This window comes from Crinia signifera, chromosome 9 (genome assembly GCF_055691185.1).
Source record: "Crinia signifera chromosome 9, ASM5569118v1, whole genome shotgun sequence".
Taxonomy (NCBI): domain Eukaryota; kingdom Metazoa; phylum Chordata; class Amphibia; order Anura; family Myobatrachidae; genus Crinia; species Crinia signifera.
Window position 1 is genome coordinate 111,226,449 of NC_139225.1, and position 20,639 is coordinate 111,247,087.

The window sequence follows — 20,639 nt, forward strand, 5'->3', positions numbered from 1 at the left end:
CTGTGTCCATGTCGACTGTGTCGACATTCGGATAAAAAATAGTGAAAAACCCATGTCGACCTTATGACCAGTCGACCTTCCTCATGTCGACCTTTATGCAAATTCGACCTTAAGTCATGTCGACCTTGGCCCATGTCGACCTTAAATCAGGTCGACCTTCCAGCCAGTCGACCTAATGGGGTCAACCTAATGACTGTAGACCTAAGTTCATTCTGACAGATGTACCGATTCCAAATCAGGTGCCTATAAGCTTGTAAGCTGGTAAATGAACCCTATAGTGCTGTGGGCTCAGTGGGTGATGAATGATCCCCATGGTACTGAGAGCTGGGGTGACAGGTGAATGAGAGTTGTAGTGCTGTTGGCAGTGGTGATTGATAGTGGTGGTGAAAGCTCTTGTGACTGATGAAAGAGCCAGGTAGTGCTGGGCTGTGGTGACTGTGGGGCAGATGTATATGAAGCAGTGATAAGGGAGAAGTGATAAAGTGCCTGGCACTTTATCACTGGCCAATCAGCTCCTGACGTTTACATTACAGGCTGGGTTTAAAAAGTAATAGTCAAGAGCTGATTGGCCGATTATAAAGTACCAGGCACTTTATCACTTCTCTTCCCTTATCACTGCTTCATACATCTATCCCACTGTAAGTAGAGTGAGCTGGGGTGAATAATAAATAAGACCAGAGGTGGTGTTGGCTGGGGTGACTGGTAGTGCTGTGGCAGGCAGGGGTGACTGAGTCCTGAAGTGCTGTGGGTTGGGGTAACTGAAGAATGAGCCCTGTAGTGCTGTGAGCTGGGGTGACTGGTGAATAAGCCCCATACTTCTGTGGGCTGAGTTGATCGGTGAATGATCCCTTAGTGCTGTGAGTTGGAGTGACTGGTGAATGAGTCCCATAGTTCTGTGGGCTGGGGTGACTGGTGAATTAGCTCTATAGTTCTGTGGACTGGGTTGACCGGTGAATGAGCCCGTAGTGCTGTGATCCGGGGTGCGTGGTAGAGCTGTGGTGCCCAGTGGACGAGCTCCGTAGAGCTGTGGGCTGGGGTGACTGGTAGTGCTGTGTGCTCGGGTGACCGGTGGATGAGCCCCGTAGTGCTGTGTGCTCGGGTGACCGGTAGATGAGCCCCGTAGTGCTGTGGGCTGAGCTGTGTGTGTATACATGATAGAGGAGGCAGCAGCTCAGCATCCGCAGCAGAAGCGGTGACGTCAGCGCTGTGGCTCCGGGGCGGCACTGCGGCCAGAGGCTGCTGCTGCTGACAAAGAAACGGAGAGCGGCGGAACTCGGAGAAAGGTACAAGGAGAGGGGACCGGAGGGCGGGGGAGAGGGGACCGGAGGGCGGGGGGAGACACCGCAGCCCGGGGGAGGAGGGACACGCTGACATCCGCACAGCAGCTACCTCCTCTGACCCGAAAACATGACGAGTCCGGGCCAGGGAAAACAGTGAGACTGCAGCCAGCTGCCGGGGCTCGTACAGCGCGTATGTCACACACCGGCCAGGAGTCACGCTGTACAGTGCGTGCAGTGACCACAACACATACCCGCACTGCCCAGGACACCTCATTACCCGCTGCTGCTATTACACGGGAGAGCAATGCCACAATTCTGACAACTTGTAATTCTGCCAGTTACATTGTGTGCTGTATCCAGCAAGGGGGGTTGGGGGAGATTCATTTCATCAAATGAAATAATAAATAAAACCCTGTTACTGTCGGGTATAGAATAAACACTGCAATAGATGCCCCTTATTTACTATGGACTTGCTGTAATCTGATGATCATCATTATTACACATCTTTGTGCAGTTGTAATGACCATTTCTCCCATGGTTATAACTGAGCTCTCGTTTCTCCTTAAGAAACAGATGGCGGATAATGTTATTACCTATTACTGATAAATAGATGGCTATTTGGCCAGTTAGAAAACCAAAATTCATCCTTTTAAATAAAACTAATCAATAGGGACTTCAATTATCAGGTGGGATGAGGGGAGCAGAATAATTATGTTATACAGACAGAATCCTCTTCTAAAGGCTTGACACAATAGTATGTACATTTACTGTACCATACATATCATTGATGTCCACCTTGTCATGGGTTTCATTGAAATGATGACATTAACATGTCTGTATGTGGTTTTGCACATATACAGGAGACAGCAGCTGATGTATGCAGTTTCCTCATTAATAATCATTGTTGAGAAGGAGGCCCAGTTTTGTTTGAAAATTTGAATTGAATGAATGAACCATTGATCCGTCCTGTACCTCCACATTCAGTAGTGTGGCCTGCACTAACCGTCGTTTCTGAAAGCTGTTAATGAATTCGCCATTAGCCATTAGGAGTTTTGCATAGATGAATAACCTCTAAGGAAAATATCAGCCTTATTCAACACAGGAAGTGCACTCTCAGATGTAGACGTCAAAGGTGGATGGAGGAAAGTGCTGGCGGAGCGAAGGAAGTGTCTACTTTTAATTTTGTTATTTTATCAAGACTTTATGATTCACTTCGTTTGGTAGTCAGTTTGAAAGATAAGGCTATTTTACATTTCCCTAGGGGCATATTCTTATTGGAATACCATAACAAAGAGATGTTGTGTATTCTAGATTTTAAATAGTAAAAAACAAACAAATATTGTATAGCTATACAAGTACATAACGTATCCATACACGTTACAATAATGCGTTTTGAACTAGATCACATCGCCCGCAAATTGCACGCAAATCTAGTTCAAAACGAATCCAATTATTGTAACGTGTATGGGCACCTTAAGGGATCTGACTAGATTGTTTAGAAATGAAGCAACGATCGCTCCATGTGTACACCCTATGGCGATAAGGCTTATAAGAATAAGCGGTCCTGCATGCACTGTCTATCTTGCTTAGATTGAGCACACATCGCAGGTGCATAGCATGTGTGCAGCAATGTGTGCTGAGCGAGCTGTGCTTAAGCTCCTCGCTCAGCAGGTGGCACCCATGGCCCTGTGTGTATGGGGCTTAACAATTCAATACGGACCAACACAATTCTGAACTAGTTATACATATTTTAATCATCTATATTTTTAATGGCTGACTTAATTACCCCGAACCTGTTTTACAGAGTGGCACTATGCCTTTTTGATACTATGTACTCCTTATCAGTTTTGTAACAGCATTTAAAGCACCCATCTTCCTTGCCAAGAAGGACATACATTCATTGCCAGGTCCAGCAGGGCGCCACCCAGTCTCCCTATCACAAAATTAAGGATGTCTATGAGGAAAACATCTTTATTTTACTTATTACAGCTTACTGCTGAGGAACGTCACAGACACCACATCCACATTTTCACTTATACCCCTTTTACACCAAAAACGTCGGGTCGCACCCGGTTTTTGATCCCCGTTTCAAGCCGGGGGCGACCCAGCGTTCACTCCCTTTTACACCGCCGCATCCCCCAGCCGCTGCTTGGAAATGACGTCATCTCCAAGCGCCGATCGCTGCCGACAGGCCCCGGACTGCTGGGCAAGCCCAGCACTTAGGTAATCTGCTGGGCTGCCCCCGTGCACCCCCCAGCCGTCGTCCGGGAAGTGAATGGATGCCGCACATAGGCATCCATTCACCTCCACCGCTGCTGTCTGCAGAGTATAGCAGACAGCAGCGGAGGCTGTGTGTGCCCCCCTCCCACCCAACCTGTGGGCGCTGCGGTCCGCAGGTTGGGCGTCCCCCATTCATGTAAACGGGAGCCGGGTCGGATGACCTGGCGTACCCGTTTACACCGCCTTCTACCCAGGTCAGGACCTGGGTAGAAGTCCCGTATAAAGGGACACGGCGTGACCCATTTACACCGCCGCTGACCCGTGTTTTTGCAGTGGTGTAAAATGGGTTATTAAGTGGCTTTAACGTTGGACTTGTGGCAGTGTGAGGTTAGGGAGGGGGCTAGGGACAACAGATTGAAGTTTTGCCTAGGATGCAGAAAAGACGTCCCTGCGTACATTATACATATGTATACATGTTGTAAAGGATAGGAAGGGCAAAGAAGGAAATAGACTATGCTCCCTTGCTAGTATCTGTTTTATATATATATTTTTTTTATTTCATATGTTTTCAATGAATTTACACATTGATCTCTATGTTCTAGGCGAGGAGTGGCGGTACGCGTTCTCCGACCTTTTCATACCCCCACTATCCACATTGGCGTGGAGTTGATTTTAGATAGTGTGTCGAGCGGACGTGGAATACGAGCCCGAAGCGTGGCTAGGGGATGCGGAATACATGTAAAGTAATCTGTGTCCCCTCGCGGGACTCGCTGCGCTCGCCAAGCTTCAGGCTCGGTGGCTAGCTGCGCTCACCACACTATCTAAAATCAACTCCACACCAACATGGATAATGGGGGTATGAAAAGGTCGGAGGACGCATACCGCCGCCCCTCACAGGCTCGCTGCACTCGCCACGCTTCGGGGTGGCGTTGATAGTGGGGGTGGCGTTGACAATGGGGGTGCATTTAACATTGTGGTGCTTGTACAATTAAAAATCGAATCGCATGCATCACATGCCGCTATATTGCATACGATGCGATTGCAAAAGATGCACTTCGATCAAAATCGTGGGCGTCGTGCTAGGAAACAAGTACCGATTTTTCTAAACTTTTACAGAATAACCTGAAAAGTAATAACTTGGTCCCAAGTATAATGGTCCCTTAACCCCTTCCTGACAGAGCCAGTTTTTGCGTTCCTGACAGAGCCCTTTTTTTCAAATCTGACATGTCTCACTTAAGTGGGGATAACTTTTTTTTGCTTTTACTTATCCCAGTGATTTTGAGATTGTTTTTTCGTGACACATTGTACTTCAAATTAGTGGTAAATTTGGGTCGATACAGTCTGTGTTTTTTTGTGAAAAATACCAAAATATCGTGAAAAAATGGAAAATTTAGCGATTTGCAAAATGTTAAATTTTCTGCTTGTGAGACAAATAATCTTACCACTCAAAATAGTGAATAACTAACATAGACCATATGTCTACTTTATGTTGACATCATTATTTCAACTTCCTTTTAATTTTTTGGGACACTAGGAGGCTTACAATATGAATAGCAAATTCTCAAATTTTCAAGAAAATTTCAAACACTGATTTTTTTAGGGACCAGTTCAGTTCTGATGTAACTTTGAGGGACTTGTATGTGAGACACCCCCATAAATGATGCCATTTCAAAAACTGCACCCCTCACAGTATTCAAAACAGCATTTTGGAAGTTTGTTAACCCTTTAGGTGTTTCACAGGAATTAAAACAAAGTGTAGGTGAAATTTCAAAATTTCTTTTTTTTTGCAGATTTGCAATTTTAATACATTTTTATAAGGAACACAGTACATTTTACTAGAGAAATGTGACTAAAAATTGATTCCCCCAATTCTTTTGTTTTCATAAATATCCTATATGTGGCCCTAGTGTGCACGGTGACCAAACCACAGGCTTCATAATAGAAGGAGCACCTACTTGATTTTGGAGCCTCCTTTTTATGAGATTATTTTTTAGGCACCATGTAGGTTTCAAGGCACCATAAGATGCTAAAAGTTAGGAACCCCCCCACAAGTGACCCCATTTTGCAAACTACACCCCTCAGGGAATTCATCTAGGGGTATAGTGTACATTTCAAACCCCCAGGGGTTTCACCAATTGTGGTACAACTGGGCAGTGAAAATTAAAAATTATTTTTTTTACACAAAAATGCAGTTCTGGCTCCAAATTTGTCATTTTCAGAAGGTATGAAGGAGACAAAGCACCCCAAAATCTGTGCCCCAATTTCTCCCGAGTACGGCAATGCCTCACATGTGACCAAAAAATACCAGTTGGGTGCATGGCAGGACTCAGAAGGGAAGGAGTGATTTTTGGATTTTGCAGCTCAGATTCTGGTGGAATTTTGGTGGGTGCTATGTCGCATTAGCAAGACCCCCCAAGCACCAATACAGTGGAACCCCCCCACAAGTCACCCCATTTTGCAAACTACACCCCTCAGGGAATTCATCTAGGGGTATAGTGTACATTTCAAACCCCCAGGGGTTTCACCAATTTTGATACAAGTGGGCAGTGAAAATGAAAAATTACATTTTTTTACACAAAAATGCAGTTCTGGCTCAAAATTTTTCATTTTCAGAAGGTATGAAGGAGAAAAAGCACCCCAAAATATGTGCCCCAATTTCTCCCGAGTACGGAAATGCCTCACATGTGACCAAAAAATACCAGTTGGGTGCATGGCAGGACTCAGAACGGAAGGAGTGATTTTTGGATTTTGCGGCTCAGATTCTGGTGGAATGAATGGTGGGTGCTATGTTGCACCAATACAGTGGAACCCCCCCACAAGTCACCCCATTTTGCAAAGTACACCCCTCAGGGAATTCATCTAGGGGTATAGTGTACATTTCAAACCCCCAGGGGTTTCACCAATTTTGATACAAGTGGGCAGTGAAAATGAAAAATTACATTTTTTTACACAAAAATGCAGTTCTGGCTCAAAATTTTTCATTTTCAGAAGGTATGAAGGAGAAAAAGCACCCCAAAATATGTGCCCCAATTTCTCCCGAGTACGGAAATGCCTCACATGTGACCAAAAAATACCAGTTGGGTGCATGGCAGGACTCAGAACGGAAGGAGTGATTTTTGGATTTTGCGGCTCAGATTCTGGTGGAATTTTGGTGGGTGCTATGTCGCATTAGCAAGACCCCCCAAGCACCAATACAGTGGAACCCCCCCACAAGTCACCCCATTTTGAAAACTACACCCCTCAGGGAATTCATCTAGGGGTATAGTGTACATTTCAAACCCCCAGGGGTTTCACCAATTTTGATACAACTGGGCAGTGAAATTGAAAAATTACATTTTTTACACAAAAATGCAGTTCTGGCTCGAAATTTTTCATTTTCAGAAGGTATGAAGGAGAAAAAGCACCCCAAAATCTGTGCCCCAATTTCTCCCGAGTACGGCAATGCCTCACATGTGACCAAAAAATACCAGTTGGGTGCATGGCAGGACTCAGAACGGAAGGAGTGATTTTTGGATTTTGCAGCTCAGATTCTGGTGGAATTTTGGTGGGTGCTATGTCGCATTAGCAAGACCCCCCAAGCACCAATACAGTGGAACCCCCCCACAAGTCACCCCATTTTGAAAACTACACCCCTCAGGGAATTCATCTAGGGGTATAGTGTACATTTCAAACCCCCAGGGGTTTCACCAATTTTGATACAAGTGGGCAGTGAAAATGAAAAATTACATTTTTTTACACAAAAATGCAGTTCTGGCTCAAAATTTTTCATTTTCAGAAGGTATGAAGGAGAAAAAGCACCCCAAAATCTGTGCCCCAATTTCTCCCGAGTACGGCAATGCCTCACATGTGACCAAAAAATACCAGTTGGGTGCATGGCAGGACTCAGAAGGGAAGGAGTGATTTTTGGATTTTGCAGCACAGATTCTGGTGGAATGAATGGTGGGTGCTATGTTGCACCAATACAGTGGAACCCCCCCACAAGTCACCCCATTTTGCAAAGTACACCCCTCAGGGAATTCATCTAGGGGTATAGTGTACATTTCAAACCCCCAGGGGTTTCACCAATTTTGATACAAGTGGGCAGTGAAAATGAAAAATTACATTTTTTTACACAAAAATGCAGTTCTGGCTCAAAATTTTTCATTTTCAGAAGGTATGAAGGAGAAAAAGCACCCCAAAATATGTGCCCCAATTTCTCCCGAGTACGGAAATGCCTCACATGTGACCAAAAAATACCAGTTGGGTGCATGGCAGGACTCAGAACGGAAGGAGTGATTTTTGGATTTTGCGGCTCAGATTCTGGTGGAATTTTGGTGGGTGCTATGTCGCATTAGCAAGACCCCCCAAGCACCAATACAGTGGAACCCCCCCACAAGTCACCCCATTTTGAAAACTACACCCCTCAGGGAATTCATCTAGGGGTATAGTGTACATTTCAAACCCCCAGGGGTTTCACCAATTTTGATACAAGTGGGCAGTGAAATTGAAAAATTACATTTTTTACACAAAAATGCAGTTCTGGCTCGAAATTTTTCATTTTCAGAAGGTATGAAGGAGAAAAAGCACCCCAAAATCTGTGCCCCAATTTCTCCCGAGTACGGCAATGCCTCACATGTGACCAAAAAATACCAGTTGGGTGCATGGCAGGACTCAGAACGGAAGGAGTGATTTTTGGATTTTGCAGCTCAGATTCTGGTGGAATTTTGGTGGGTGCTATGTCGCATTAGCAAGACCCCCCAAGCACCAATACAGTGAAACCCCCCCACAAGTCACCCCATTTTGAAAACTACACCCCTCAGGGAATTCATCTAGGGGTATAGTGTACATTTCAAACCCCCAGGGGTTTCACCAATTTTGATACAAGTGGGCAGTGAAAAAGAAAAATTACATTTTTTACACAAAAATGCAGTTCTGGCTCAAAATTTTTCATTTTCAGAAGGTATGAAGGAGAAAAAGCACCCCAAAATATGTGCCCCAATTTCTCCCGAGTACGGCAATGCCTCACATGTGACCAAAAAATACCAGTTGGGTGCATGGCAGGACTCAGAACGGAAGGAGTGATTTTTGGATTTTGCAGCACAGATTCTGGTGGAATGAATGGTGGGTGCTATGTTGCACCAATACAGTGGAACCCCCCCACAAGTCACCCCATTTTGCAAACTACACCCCTCAGGGAATTAATCTAGGGGTATAGTGTACATTTAAAACCCCCAGGGGTTTCACCAATTTTGATACAAGTGGGCAGTGAAAATGAAAAATTACATTTTTTTACACAAAAATGCAGTTCTGGCTCAAAATTTTTCATTTTCAGAAGGAATGAAGGAGACAAAGCACCCCAAAATCTGTGCCCCAATTTCTCCCGAGTACGGCAATGCCTCATGTGTGACCAAAAAGTGGCAGGACTCAGAAGGGAAGGAGTGATATTTGGATTTTGCAGCACAAATTCTGGTGGAATGATGGTGGGTGCTATGTCGCATTAGCAAGACCCCCAAAGCACCAATACAGTGGAACCCCCCCACAAGTGACCCCATTTTGCAAACTACACCCCTCAGGGAATTCATCTAGGGGTATAGTGTACATTTCAAACCCCCAGGGGTTTCACCAATTTTGATACAATTGGGCAGTGAACATGAAAAATTACATTTTTTTACACAAAAATGCAGTTCTGGCTCAAAATTTTTCATTTTCACAAGGAATGAAGGAGACAAAGCACCCCAAAATATGTGCCCCAATTTCTCCCGAGTACGGCAATGCCTCACATGTGACCAAAAAATACCAGTTGGGTGCATGGCAGGACTCAGAAGGGAAGGAGTGATTTTTGGATTTTGCGGCTCAGATTCTGGTGGAATGAATGGTGGGTGCTATGTGGCATTAGCAAGACCCCCGAAGCACGGTGAAATTATGAACCTAATATTCCATAGATGTGTGGTATATTTTAAAACACTCCTTTATACATAGGCCGGGTTTGTCGGGGCAAGTGTCACACTGGAAAATAGTTTGCTTTCTTATTCCCTTTTTATAGCAAACTTTGCACCTTTTTTGTGTCCTGCCCTTTTTTCCAGTGGAGGGGATTTCATCAGGAAAATGCTGCCCTGGTACAATACGGGGGCCAGTACTAGAAGTACTGGGGCCCTCTGCCTGCTGGTTCCCAAATATTAGGCCCTTTATGACTTCCTCTTGAAAGTGCATAAATGTCCCCCTCTGGCCGGTAGAACGGAATAGCACGTAAGCGTTATACAGTGCCATCTGGATGATATACACGGCCACCTTCTTGTACCAGATTTTTGTTTTCCGCAGGGCACTGTACGGCTTCAGTACCTGATCTGAAAGATCCACTCCGCCCATGTACCTATTGTAATCCAGGATACAATTAGGTTTTGAGGTGTGGGTACTGGTACCTCGTACAGGGACGGAGGTGGTACTGTCTCCGTGAATTGTTGTCAGTATAAGGACATCCCTCTTGTCCTTATATTTGACCAACAACATATTTTCGGTGCATATTCCCCTGCTTTCACCCCTTCTCATTACTTGGGCAATGTGCGTTTTTGGGAGGCCTCTTTGGTTCTTGCGCACAGTACCGCAAGCTGCTGTACCTCTTGAACCAAGGGCCTTAAACAGGGGGATGCTGGTGTAAAAGTTATCCACATAGAGGTGATAACCTTTATCCAGGAAGGGGTGCACTAAATCCCAGACAATTTTCCCACTAACACCTACGAGGGAGGGGGGGCATTCTGGCGGTTCAATTCTTGAATCCTTCCCTTCATAAACCCTAAACCTGTGGGTGTACCCTGAGGTGCTTTCACACAGTTTGTACATTTTTATGCCATACCTTGCCCTCTTACTGGGAAGGTACTGGCGGAATTTAACCCTTCCTTTAAAATGTATAAGGGACTCGTCGATACAAATAAATTTTTCAGGGATGTACACCTCTTCAAATTTGGCACTGAAATGATCAATGACCGGCCTGACTTTGAATAGCCGGTCAAAGGTGGGATCATCTCTGGGTGGGCACTGTGCATTATCGGTGTAATGTATAAATTTAAGGATCGTCTCAAATCGAGCCCGGGGCATGGCCATACGGTAAAATGGAGTACTGTACAGAACATCTGTACTCCAATATTGCCTAATTTCTGGCTTTTTTACTATGCCCATATGAAACACCAGACCCCAAAACGTCATCATCTCTACTGCATCTACAGGGGTCCACCTAGCAAATGATGACGTGGGGTTTTGAGCAATAAACTGCTGGGCATATAAATTAGTTTGGTCCACCATTAAATTTATAAAATCATCAGAGAAAAATAATTTGAAAAAGTCAATTTCTCTGAGACCTGTGGAATCAAATTGGATTCCTGGCATGGCCAAAAACTCAGGAACCTGGGGCTCAAAATTGTCTGGTGGTGGGGTCCATACGAGATCAATTATTGGGGGGGGGGTCTCAGCTGCTCTACGGGGGCGTCTTTGAGGGGGTCCCTCATCACCAGAGGAGGAAGAGGAGCTTAAGGCGAATCCTTCAAATTCCCCGCTTGCATCACTGGCTGTGTCAGAGTCAGAAGCAAGCAGGGCATATGCCTCCTCCGCTGAATACATTCTCCTGGATGACTGGGAGGACATTTGGGAGGACATTTGGGAGGACATTTGGGATGCCATTTTTATTTTTGTGTTACTGGTAGTGAAATGTTTCAACACGTGTATAGTGTAGGGGGGGGTACAAACTTTATTTCAATCCGGGGGGTATGTAGTGTGTAGTGTGTATGTGGTGCAGAAAAAAAAAATACTTTATACCAATAAAAAAAAAAAAAATGAAGGGGTTAAAAATAAAAAATTTAAGGGGTTAAAAAAAAAAAAAAGGTCCTGCGCCAAAAATTGAGCACAGATGTTGGTCAGTAACGTCTGTCACTGAACAGCGCTCAAAGGCAACAGGAATTTGATCAAAAAAAAAAATATATAGATCAACCCTGTGCCGAAAAAGATGATCAGTGATGTACGTCACTGATCAGCGCACAGCGGCCACAGGACACCCACAAAATCACAGTGTGTGTAAAAAAAAAATTAAAAAAAGACCCCACAGCACACACACAAAAAAAAAAGGTGATCAGTGATGCGACACTGATTACCAGTGAGGTGCAGCAGGTGCACAACCTTTGGTGCAACCGACAGGTATATATAAAAAAAAAAAAACCTCTGTACCCCCAAAAAAGTTGCTGATCACCTCAGATATAGTGATCAGCACAAAAGGCGGGGGCAGCAGACAAAAAATTTAGCACTCTCTATCACTCTCTGTCACTATCTCTCTCTATCTCTCACTATCTATCACTCTATGACACTGCAGCAGCAGCAGTGACAGGTATATCTATATATAAAAAAAAACCTGCGCCCCCAAAAAGTTGCTGATCAGTTAATTTATACTGATCAGCACAAAAGGAGGGGGCAGCAGTCAGTTATATCAAAAATATATAGCACAATCTGTCACTATCTCTCTCTATCTCTCTCTCTCTATCTCTCTCTATCTCTCTATAACTATCACACTGCAGCAGCACAAAATATAGCACTCTGTCACTAGGCCTCTCTATCTATCTATCTCTCTCTCTCTATCTCTCTCTATCTATAACTATATCACACTGCAGCAGCACAAAATATAGCACTCTCTGACACTATCTCTCTCTCTATCTCTCTCTATCTCTCTATAACTATCACACTGCAGCAGCACAAAATATAGCACTCTGTCACTAGGCCTCTCTATCTATCTCTCTCTCTCTATCTCTCTCTCTCTATCTATAACTATATCACACTGCAGCAGCACAAAATATAGCACTCTCTGACACTATCTCTCTCTCTATCTCTCTCTATCTCTCTCTATCTCTCTCTATCTCTCTCTATCTCTCTCTATCTCTCTCTCTATCTCTCTCTCTATCTATCTAGCTAGTACACTGCAGCAGCACAATTTCACAGGAAGGCACAAGTAGTAACAGGATCCAGGAAGCAGTGATGAAGCAGCGATCAGGTAAGTATGGAGCAAGCTATGGAGCAAGGTTCTGGTCAGTATGGCGGCAGGGAGGTACGGTGACCGCACTGCACGCTATTCCAGACCGGAATGGCGTCTGCAGTGCAGTCACCGTTAGTTTAAATCCCCCTCCTTGGCTGTGATTGGTCCGTCGGTCCGACGGACCAATCACGGCCTTTGGGGGCGGGCGGGGTGCGGTGGGGTGACACCAGTGTCACCCTTACACCCCGCGGTGATTGGTGCTGTACTTTACAGCACCAATCACCTCTGATCCCGTGTCACCGGCGAACGTTATTCGCCGGTGACACAGGAAAACGCTGTAATTGGCTGTTCACACTGAACAGCCAATCACAGCGATCGCCGACGGGGGGGCGGCATCGCAGCCCCCCCTGGGCATGCACGGACATGTCTGCTGTCAGGGACAGCAGACATGTTGAAACTGTCACCGCGTCTATAGACGCGGTGACAGTTAAATGCCATGACGTACATTTACGCCATGTGTCGGGAAGTACTTCCCGACCATGACGTAAATGTACGTCAATTGTCGGGAAGGGGTTAACAGGACGTAAAGTAACTTTGAAATGTGACACCCTGGTACAATCTGTATTTATAGCATGTTGAAGTAATGGTGCCCACACATGGGGCAATTTCACTAGATTGCTTATTATTATTATAATTTTATTTATAAGGCGCCACAAGTGTTTTGCAGCACCGTACAAAGGAACAATAAAGGGAGACAAAACTTGGCATAACATTGAATAAATAACAAAAATAGAGTACAAATAAAGAGCGCCACAGTTCAATACACATTACAGCTTAAATATAAGTAGTAAGGACTCAATAAACATACAACTAGAGGCTTGAGGCCAATGATGGAGATGAGTATGCGGACTAAGATGGTCACTGAGTGTTTGAGTATAGGAGAGCTGTGAGTGAAATGTGAAGTGGGCTTTGACAACAGGAGGGCCCTGCTGGGAGGAGCTTACAATCTGCTTAGAAAATTCCCCTACATCACTATGGGGGTTATTCTAGTTCATTCTTTCTGACAAAATCCTTCTTAGATGGACAAAACCATGTGCACTGCGGGTGGGGCAGATGTAACTTGTGCAGAGAGAATTAGATTTGGGTTGGGTTTTTCTTCAAAGTGAGATCTATATCGCAGTGTAAAATAAAGCAGTCAGTATTTTGCCTGCACAGAAACAAAATAACTCACCCAAATCTAATTCTCTCTGAACATGTTACATCTGCCCCCCTGCAGTGCACATGGTTTTGTCCATCTAAGAAGGATTTTGTCAGAAAGAATGAACTAGAATAAACCCCTATGTGTGTAGGGGTCATAGGATGCTTTATAAATCTAGTTAATTACCAGTCAGGGCCAGTTTTCTCACTGTCACACTGGCCTTGACAGATAGCTCAGCACACATCACTGACACATTGCTGAGCGTTCCTGAGCAATCTGCATTGCTCAGATCGCTCAGCACCCCGTGTGTAGGGCCAATACGAAATGTATGCAAAACATAGTTATGTATATTAAACTAGTTACCAGCCCGTCACAATGACAGAACAACGTAACAGTAATGTCATTGCTGGCAGCTATGTGCAACTGAACAAAACTTGAATTGCTCCAACGGGCAAAACACTTGCATTCCCCCATAGAGGTGAGGAGCAGCAAAGCCTTTTTTATTATATACTACTCACAGATACACCCTCATAACTGTTACCCTAGAAATTGATTTGTGCACCCTGATCCTCCAACATCAGCCGAGTAATATTGGCAGTACGAACGATCGAACCCATGACCTGCCTCACAGCACTGAGGTCATGGGTTCGATCCCCACCATGGCTCTAGCGGTGCGGAGTTTGTATATTCTCCCCGTGCTTGTTTTACTGGTAGGTTAATTGGGTACTTGTGAGTTATCCGGGCGTCCGATTTTTAAATCGGGTCGGATCGGGACATCGCATCGCATGCGACCATCCGATGCGATGCGATGCGATGACCCGATTTTTCCATAGGAATCAATGTTAAAATGGACTGAGTCCATTTTAACATGGAATTCAATGGGAAAAAGGGTCCTTTTCATACCCCTACTATCCAAGTGGGCATGGAGTTGGATATAAACCTGTGGCGAGCGTAGCGAGCCACCGAGCCCGAAGCGTGGCGAGCGTAGCGAGCCCCGCGAGGGGACACGGAATACCGTCCCCTCGCGGGGCTCGCTTCGCTCGCCACGCTTCGGGCTCGGTGGCTCGCTACGCTCGCCACAGGTTTATATCCAACTCCATGCCCACTTGGATAGTAGGGGTATGAAAAGGACCCCTTTTTCCATAGGAATCATTTTAACATTGATTCCTATGGAAAAATCGGGTCATCGCATCCGATGGTCGCATGCGATGCGATATCGCATCGCATCGCATCTGATTGTATGCCTTAACTTAAGGCATACAATCAAAAAATCGGACGCCCGGATAACTCACAAGTACCGTTAATTGGCTTCCAACAAAAAATAACCCTAGAATGTCTGTGTGTGTGTGTACATGTGGTAGGAAATATAGATTGTAAGCGCCTTTGGGGCAGGGACTGATGTGAACGTTGAAATATTCTCTGTAAAGCGCTGCGTAATATGTATGCGCTATATAAGAAACTGTTAATAAATAAATATATTTATTTACAATGTTTAAATGTGCATCAGTTCTGCATCAGTGGCAGCTGTTGACTTGGGAGGGTCAGCATGTCATGTCAAATGTGAAGTATCAGGAAATAGCAGCTAGGAGACCTGTATCAGCATGGCAGCTCATATTCCCATGCAGAGTAACATTCTTCAGTAGTGACAAATTCTTTGTTTTTGTGGTACTTGTGTATTATCACGGCACCCATCGCATTGCATACCATAAGGCTTAATATGGTATGCAATGAGATGCAATGCGTTGGGACCCGATCTTTTACAATTTAAAATTGTATACCATTGTATATGGCATACAATGAGATGAGATGAGATACAATTTTAAATTGTATAAGCACACTAATGGTTGCTTTCAATGTTAATTGGCCCCTCTATAAAGGTGCCCACACACGCACCGATCCCGGCGTGCATTGTGGGCTTAACTTGTGCATACAATGTGCATACGATGTGCATGCGATGCGATGCTATGCTAGAAAAAGCTAGTACAAAAAGTATGTGCAGCACATACTTTTTGTACTGTGCGATGAGGTGCCGCGGAAGCGCGCACCCCATCGTACAGCATCGCACCGCCGGGATCGGTGCGTGTGTGGGCACCTTAAGATTTTTAATTGTATAAGCACCCTAATGGGTGCTTACAATGTTAAATGCACCCCCACGCCACCCCCACTATCAACGCCAACCCGAAGCGTGGCGAGCCCACGTGGGGCGGCGGTACGCGTCCTCCAACCTTTTTATACCCCCACTATCCATGTCGGCGTGGAGTTGATTTTATATAGTGTGGCGAGCGCAGCGAGCCACCGAGCCCGAAGCTTGGTGAGCGCAGCGAGCCCCGCGAGGGGACGCATAATACATGTAAAGTAAAACACGGCCCCTCCCGGGGCTCGCTGCACTCGCCACGCTTCCGGCTCGGTGGCTCGCTGCGCTCGCCACACTATATAAAGTCAACTCCATGCCGACATGGATAGTGGGGGTATGAAAAGGTCGGAGGACACGTACCGCCGCCCCTCGCGGGCTCGCTGCGCTCGCCACGCTCCGGGTTGGCGTTGATAGTGGGGTGGCGTGGGGGTGCATTTAACATTGTAACACCATTAGGGTGCTTATACAATTAAAAATCTTATAGGGGGGCCAATTAACATTGAAAGCACCCATTAGTGTGCTTATACTATTTAAAATCTCATCTCATCTCATTGTATGCCATTGTATGCCATATACAATGGTATACAATTTAAAATTGTATAAGATGCCATAAGATGGAAATCGTGGGCGCCGTGCTAAAACACAAGTACCGTTTTTGTACATCAGGACTTTTTTTTTTAAATGATGATTAAATACAATGATTAAATACAAGTCAAGACAACCCTGATGCCCCTTTATTCCCTTAATTATTTTTTATGTATAATGAAAGTGGTGGTACTAAAAGGAGGGAACTGGAACATTAATGTTTTGCCACTCTAGAGATTGTTCTGCCTGTTTGCATGCTCAAGTGCCCACCTAGCTTGCTGAGAGAGAATAGTTATCTAGAGACTAGGAGGTATCAAACCTTAGAGGTATAAAGTCCCCATACACTACTCCGAATTGTCCAAAGGACAAGTCTGACCTGTTTGCCCTCGAGAGCCCCCCAGCAGGTCTCCAGGAGGCTCCTTATGATTTGACACTTGATGTGCCAAATTATACATGCAATAAATCACATGCGATTTATTGGATGTATATCCCCGGGGAGCTGGCAGCGGCGGGGGATGGGCAGGGAAGTCTGTGAGGCACAGGGTGGGCAGCAATGTCCCTGTGGCACTGGGCAGTAAGTCAACGAGGTCCTTGCGGCAGCTGGGAACTAAGTAGCACTATTTGCGGAGCGGTGGCGCCGGAAGAGCTGCTGAATTTGAAAACATTTTGAAAAGACTGGCTGGACGCTGATTGGCTGAATCTCAGCCAATCTTCGACAGAAGATCAGCGGTGCAGCAGGGTTTTGTGAGCGGCGTCGATGGGTGATACATTGGGATTCCGGGTGTGCGGCTGATCGGCAGGCTGCCCTGCGCGACCTCTCACCACATCATGCTGCGTAGAGCTGTACGCCGGGGACGGGAGCAGCCGGGCAGCGTCTCAGCGCACACTCAGAGGCGCTGCCCAGCAATAGACTACACATGCGCAGTGTGATCTCGAAATTCCCAGAGGGATTCAAATCCTGACAATTTTGAGGCCAAATCCCGGAGTAGTCATGGGGCTGTGAAGCGGGAAATGGTTATTAGGTTGACCCTATTTCGGTCGACAGGGCTTCTGACGACACCTGAAATAGGTCAACATCGCTAAGGTTGACAGGGTTGGAAGATTGATACGAGCATTAGGTTGACAATGGCAAGATCGACATGAGATTTTTAAAAAATTTTGAGCCGACGTGCTGACAGGCGGTATTTCATTCTCTACCATCCACTATGCGTGGCTGGAGAATAAAACAGTGTGCCGAGCGCAGCGGGCCATGTGAAGGAGCGTGGTACACTTTGACGGTGTCCATGCCGACTATGCTGACATTTGGTTGAAAATTGTCTACCTAATGCTTGTGTCGACCTTAGCCATGTTGACCTAATTCAGGTGTCGACCTAAGCCCCGTTGTCCTTCAGTGGTCGATCCAATGCATGTCAACCTGAATTGGGACGAGCCCACGACCCATACCCTGTGAAACATGGCTGCAGGAAGTATAAAGCCAGAGACATTGTAATGGGATATGGGATCGCAGTATGATAGCATATGGGATCGCAGTTGGAGCCTCAAATGTAGTTGCGACACGTCGTTTTTTTGCTGCCATTTCCCATTACCTCCCCCAAAAAGACTGTCAATGACTGAAATAATCCTGCCACTGACCGCCATTGCAAAATCATTGCGACACATGCATAGTGCAACTGAGATGGATGCGCAGGCCGTCAATAAATGGTCTACTGCAAACAAATCTGAATCAGGTCCTAGAGCAGGGCTGGGCAACACCGGTCCTCCAGATGTTGATGAACTACACATCCCAGCATGCCTTGCATCAGTTTCAGCATGGCCACATAGCAAAACTAATGCAAAGCATCCTGGGATGTGTGGTTCTTTAACATCTGGAGGGCCGGTGCTGCCCAGCCCTGTCCTAGAGACTAGAAAACCAGAGTGTTTTATAGAGCACCTCACACACACTTTGTAAACAAGGGGCCAAAAGCTACAAAAGAAGGCAAAAAAGGGCACGCATATACTTCTAAGTACTACTACCTTCACATCAGCACTTGCCCCAGTGGAGCTTACACACACACACACAGACATTCTAGGGTTAATTTTGTTGGGAGCCAATTAGCCTACCAGTATATTTTTGGATTGTGGGAGAAAATAGTAGTAAATCCACACAAGTACTGGGAAAATATACAACTCTGCACTGTTAGAGCCATGGTGGGAATTGAACCCATGACCTCAGTGCTGTGAGGCAGTAATGCTAATCATTACACCATCCGTACTGCCCATACACTGTACATACATAGTGTTGTGGACAAGATCGCATGTGTGTATGGGCACCTTTAGTTATGAAAATATTTGCATTTTTTTTTTTCCTATGAGGCTTTTCAGGATGCATGATATAGGAAAGCAGCTGGGCAGCCATTTTGAGAGGATTAGAGATAGAAATATGGCAGCATCTGTTGTCTCTTTGTCTTTGTCTGGGACAGGACCCCTTTGTTTTTCCTGAAGCTGGGCGGGCCTCATCTTGCTAGGCCTTCTTCAGCGCCTAAGATTTCACAGACGTCAGCATCGCCAGTAGCTAAGTGAGTTAAGTGATTGGCTTGACAGGATGACTGCTGAGGCAGTGACATTATAACCCTGTGCCTGACAGACTGCACCAGCGTCTGTAAACAGGGTCACATGACTAGCCACGTGGAGCTGTACATAAAGGGAGGGGAGGAGAAGGAGTTATGTTGTGCAAGACACTCACAAAGTCTGGGAAAATAGAAAAGCAAGAGAACACAAACAGCCCAGTGTAAAAAAAGAAGCGGAGAGCAGAGGTGCTGTGAATCCCAGGGTCCTCCAGTGACTGACAGCTGCACGCATTTCCAATTTCTCACACATTTCTAATAAGTGGGGAATGTGTAGCGATAAATGCTTGTATGGTACTAGACTTGTGGCTTTCACATAATATGGCGAAATGTATAAGGTAAAGTATCATTATGCCATTTGATTATTTGCTGAACTACGCCTCTGCTTTTAAATATTTCAAAATAATCACTTTAATATATTGTATGGTGTATGCTGCTATAAACCATTATTTTTATTATTATTTCTTTTTTTTTTATATAGGGCGAGCATACTCTGCTCTATGATTGTATGATATGTATGGGTACCCTATCTGACATATAGTTTGGGGTCATGTATCATGTAGTGCCCCCTGTGGGATAACAGTAGTACTGAGCCGCTGCCAATTCTGGGAGAGCGGTATAAAGGGGCTTATACACTTGTCAGAAGGATCGGGCCCAGAAATCAGCCCAAATTAGAGGTGTTTGATGTCCACCTCTGCTCTGATGCGTCGTCTCGTGCGCAGCGGACCTTAGCCGGAGGTCGGACCTGCTATATATATGATAAATCTTATGTGCAGCCATCAGCGATACATCGTGGGTGCTTTTTATCAACCACGATGTATCGCATCCGATACAGGGGGGACTCTGAGAGCCAGGTGGGGGGGCAGGGGTAATCTGAGAGCCGTGTGGGAGAGCCGGGAGGCGGGCGAATTTAAAAAAGAGTATATAAATGAATAGGCAGCCGCTGATTGGCTGAGAGAATTCAGCAGGTGTAGACATCTACATGCGCTTTAGAACTATGCTAAGGCGCTATGACGAGCATTGCCATCTCACTGTTAATACATATTGGTGATACGGCTTCCTGTTTCACCTCGGTGAGCAGTACGATAGATCTCGCTATAGTACATCTGACTCTCTATCTGTGTCTGAGAAATCTCTCTAAACCTGCCACCACAGTAATGGGGCCTCAGCGAGATCGTTTGGCACACAGCGCTGCACAGTTACGTGTCCGCGCTGTGTGCTGAGTGACCTGTCAGGGCACCAGTGAGAACACTGACAATCTGACTAGATTTATCCAGCATGCAGGCTCTTAATCGCCAGGCGATAGCGAAGCGTGTAGCCGCGCATCGATATCGCTATATTCCCTACAAGCGGAGTGATGTAGAGTCATTTTCTAAGTGATCTAGTCATATTGCTTAGAAAATGGGCTGAAATCACCCAGTGTGTATGCCCCATAAGACAGCTCTGCCAGTGAGGTCTAACAAGTCAGATTGCTCTTGAGCTCCCCCGGAGGCTCAATAAGATTTGGCATTTGATGTGCCATTTTACATGCGATAAATCACATGCGATTTAGTGCATGTAAACATCCGGGGAGCTGCAGCTGTGGGGAGCAGGAGAGCCAGGCAGCAGTGATTTGCAGGGCGGGCAGCAGCGG

General features: G+C 45.6%; 1 protein-coding gene across 2 annotated transcripts in view; it reads left to right on the forward strand.

Moving 5' to 3' along the window:
* Nucleotides 1–934: 934 nt before the first annotated feature.
* MOSPD1 (motile sperm domain containing 1) overlaps nucleotides 935–20,639 on the forward strand; it is a 49,293-nt gene continuing 29,588 nt past the window's right edge. Inside the window, exon 1 of one of the 2 annotated variants that reach the window (XM_083159517.1) lies at nucleotides 935–1,283. Coding sequence is in view for 1 of the 2 variants with exons in the window: in XM_083159516.1 (XP_083015642.1) it covers nucleotides 19,298–19,344 (47 nt within the window). In the remaining variant the exon portion in view is untranslated. Of the gene's footprint in view, nucleotides 1,284–19,160; nucleotides 19,345–20,639 lie in introns of those variants that run through there. The other variant, XM_083159516.1, reaches the window with a different exon arrangement.